The sequence below is a fragment of the Physella acuta genome, unplaced genomic scaffold, assembly GCF_028476545.2.
Source record: "Physella acuta isolate Inbredline_101_S28 unplaced genomic scaffold, ASM2847654v3 ptg000426l, whole genome shotgun sequence".
Lineage (NCBI taxonomy): Eukaryota > Metazoa > Mollusca > Gastropoda > Physidae > Physella > Physella acuta.
In genome coordinates, this window is record NW_026731945.1 from 462,307 (window position 1) to 466,502 (window position 4,196).

Sequence of the window (4,196 nt, forward strand, 5' to 3'; positions counted from 1 at the left end):
CCGACTCAGGGAGCTATAAAACGTCGAGAATTTGTTTTTTTTTTTGCACGACTACAATACTTTCTCTATACTTATTATACGAGAAAGTATATAGGCATTACTGCAAACCAATCATTCGTTAATACAAACGTATCTTTAGCCTACACAGTCATCACTTAAAGATTGTTTTAACGATTACTCATTGAAGACTTGAACCGTGTTAATGATCTTTGGTCTAGACTCTATACCTACATTTAACAAGTACATATTATATACAAGTGTCAGAATGTGTAAATGATTAAACTATTTAGGAACCGATATTTGCATTCATTGAAACAATTGATTACTTCCTTGTTCAGTTTTAATTTCGGAACGCAATGAAGATAATATTGTACACTTGCAGCATAATTAGAGCACCGAAGTAATCAAATCTAAGTAAAAATTATTAGTGGTCATAACTTTAAATCAAAGCACAACAAGATCATGCATGTATTTAAATCTAGAATATTCATACATGTGATTTCAAACTCCCAAAGCTGTATTGCATATAAATATTCTTCTTCATATCCATATTCGAAAGTCTTAAAGTTATAGGCTGCAACTATATGCTAACCACAATAAAAACATTAAAACAATGCATCTATTAGATATATACCTCGGCATCAATATGATAGTTCACGTGTCATTATTGAACACAACCATAGACCTATCGATGTTAAAGTTTTATCGATGTAACTGAATTCTTGCGCACTGAAAGAGTTTGGAAGTAGAAATTTATGTTTTCGCACCAACGAGGTGCGTCTATGGGGTGTCAACATTGTAAACAACCTTTGCTTCAAACCTTGTAGTCTATGTACTAATAATAATTATTTTAAAAAGGTAAGTCGATTATATAAAGCGCAAAAACAATATGACTGAGCATATTATGATCAATGTAACGTGTTCTGCGGATTAGCTGTTGATTTGTTTGCTTATCGTTAAGCGCTTTCCGCAAAATTGGCACATTTTAGACCTACATAGTTTGATAGTTTTACTTTAAGTCTTATTGGTTCGGTTTTCATAATTCTGCTTGACTTGGTGTAAAGATTAATATTAAATATAATTTACCCGTAGGCTAAACATTATAACTGAATCATCTTTATCTTTGATACCTTATGTATGGTAATACTAATTTTTACTATTTAGATCGTTTGAAGAAATGATATACGGCCATAGCTTGCAAATTATTCTAGTAGATACATTTGAATATTTTAAACAATAAATGTAAGAATAGTAATGGTTCATTTATGTCGTAAGTGTGTGTAATGTAGAATACAATGCACATGAACAAACAAGCATTGCTTACTACCGAAGGATCCAGTGTAAAGTTCAGGACCGATTGAAATAATTTTCTACGGTTTAGTTTGCTCTCAAGAGCCCCAACGATACCACTGACACCAGGTCACTCGCTGAGGGATGTTCTCTTACACGAATACGTAGTGTGATTAACGTACACTCAAGGTTTGTTCACACAGCTCGTCCGTGGGCTATATTGTGGACAAACCCGCGCCCAGACAACTAAGATCCAAGAAACATAGTGCCGGCATTCTTTACATTAAAGGACTTATTTTAAAAACGTATGATCTAAAATGAAATATTTCGTCACGCTGGTTTCTAGGAACAGATTCATTAGGATTTATAAAGGTAAGTGAAATCAAATGTTTTAAGAATAATGTATTACTACTACACGTGTAAATATGTTATGAATACATTATTTGGTACGTTACCATTGGAAACGACAGTTGATAGGCATGTTGTGTCTTGACTATAGGACTAATATTATACATATTTCTACTGCACTCCTCATGATATACTACATTCTGAACGTGTTCTTCTATTATACATTCTACTTTATTTTGTTCTATTCTACTCATTACGAATAAATTATACTATATTGTATTACATTATTCCACTGTATTGTACTATATTCTACTACATTTCAACTATACTCAACTCTACTAGTACATATGTTAAATACACACACACACACACACATGACCACTCTTGAAAAAAGTTTTCTGAGATTACGAAATGCCTGGGAAGCATGTAGATTGACAAAATGTTTCTCAACTTTACAATAAAGATACAAGATGACACGATAACTTGTCATAAGCTCGTTCTTTATGTGTGTATGTGTTCGTGTGCGTGTGCGTTTGTATAAGGGTTAATTTTTTTTTAAAACTACTTCACAGATCTGCCTACAACATGAACTCGACTGAAATCTGCACAGAGGTCGTGAAATGTCTCGGGATTGTGTGGACAGACAAAATGTTTCTCGACTTTACAATCAAGATACACAATGACACAATCACATGTCATAAGCTCGTTCTTGCGGCCTGCTCTGAATTTTTCCAAGCGTTGTTTCGATCAGGAATGAGGGAGGTTACAGAAAACTGCGTTGTGTTAAGAGATGTTTCCTATGAAATATTTCAGTTGATTCTGAAAACACTTTACACAGGTGTCAATGTTCTAACGTTGGATAATTTCATTCAAGTTTGGAGGGCTGTGCACATGTTGCAGATTAATTTTATGGTAAAAATGTGCGAAATATTTGCAAATAACTCTATTACAATTGATAACTGGGAAAACATTTATGTAACAGCTAAACTTTTAGGCTCAACTTTTGTTCTAGATAAACTTCAAAGCTTCATGTTGAGAAACTTTGAAAAAATTAGTATTTCAGCAATATATCTACAACTGCCTTTCAACGAAGTTCGGGAATTGATAAAAAGCCAGGATCTTCGTGTCAGTAATGAAGATATCGTGTTAGAATCAGTGATAAGATGGGTCGACTGCTATGCTCCAAATAATGCTAACACAGATATTATTAACACAAACATATTAGTCAACAAAGAAAAATATGGCAGTGAATTGGAAAAAGTACCTTCTGATAAATCGCTTAATGTTGCATTAACCGAGCATTTGTCTAGAAAAGATAAAATGACAGAATTACTGAGTCTGGTGAGGACATATCTAGTTACTCCTGCGGTTTTAACACGAGTTTATCATCTTAAAATGTGTTCTGAAAATAAAGACTTTAGAGATATAATTGTCAGCGCTTTATCGTACCAAGCCCAACCTTCAAGAGACGGCCAGTGGCCATCAGCTGCTATGCACAGATCTTGTAGTAGCTTTACTCACGTTGGGGCTTATGCAAGAACAGATGGACAGTTTAGAGCTATACGTGCTAGCGATGAGACTTGGTTCCCTTTGCCAATATGTGATGGTTTAAAAGAAAATATTCAGCTTGTCACGTTTGACTCAGACTTGTACGCAATAGGAAAACCTCTTAACTAGCCAAACACGCAGCAATATAAATTGTTTGTCCTCTCTGGGAACGCCTGGAAAGAAATTTTTTAATCTGCCCTGTAACAATGTGTTACTTGTTTCTCATGGGCAGTTTATTTACATCTTAGACAAAAGTGATAATGTAATTTATCATATAAATCCAAGACGTTCGGATTTTACAAAATTCACAAAAATCCCAACGCAATTAGTTGTAAAGCACGCAACTATCTTTGAAAATTCCCTTCTAATTTTCTCCTCTGAAACTCATAACAACATTTAGAATACAGTTGTTCACAATTACGAGTTTCCTTGTGACGGTTGTACTAAACTAACCGATTTGGATGGAGCAGCAGACCAGCTGACCACTTTCAAGAACGACAAACACAGCTACATATTACAGACAAATGGCTCTCTGTGGGTTATTTTGAATGCATCGCCATTAAAAAGAATTGAGATAAAATTTTTTTCTAAACTATGGGATTGCCAAAGAAAACAATACGGGGCTTTAACCTACAATGAGAAATTGATTATTTTCGGAAATCTCCCAGAGAAAGATCCGCCAGATGCAAATAGAAAATATACTGTTCCAGGACATCTTAAAGTTATTTCATACTGGGGACATGATAATGCTTTGTCGAATTTTGTTCCAGCTACACTTCCAAAGAAATCTTTACTTATGTAACTATAAAGCTATGTTCATTAAATAAGATAGATATTTAGTTGATTTTATTTAACCATAAAAGCACAGTTCCAAAGCTCACAAATGGAGAACACATATTTTATTTGTGCTCTTTTTTTAGCATTTATTTTATTTCTTTTTTATACTTTTTAATCAAATACATTTTCTTTAAAATAAGAAACGAACTTGCCTAATGATATAGAGTTTCCAA

At 33.8% G+C, this 4,196-nt stretch overlaps 1 protein-coding gene across 1 annotated transcript; it reads left to right on the plus strand.

Moving 5' to 3' along the window:
- Positions 1-2,391: 2,391 nt before the first annotated feature.
- LOC131942792 (kelch-like protein 22) lies at positions 2,392-3,315 on the plus strand. Its single transcript, XM_059302718.1, has one exon. The coding sequence runs from the start codon at positions 2,392-2,394 to the stop codon at positions 3,313-3,315; it is 924 nt and encodes a 307-aa protein (XP_059158701.1).
- The last annotated feature ends 881 nt before the right edge of the window (positions 3,316-4,196 follow it).

Coding starts and splice junctions, on each gene's coding strand:
- LOC131942792 (XM_059302718.1), top strand. CDS start 2,392: ATGAGGGAGGTTACAGAAAACTGCGTTGTGTTAAGAGATGTTTCCTAT.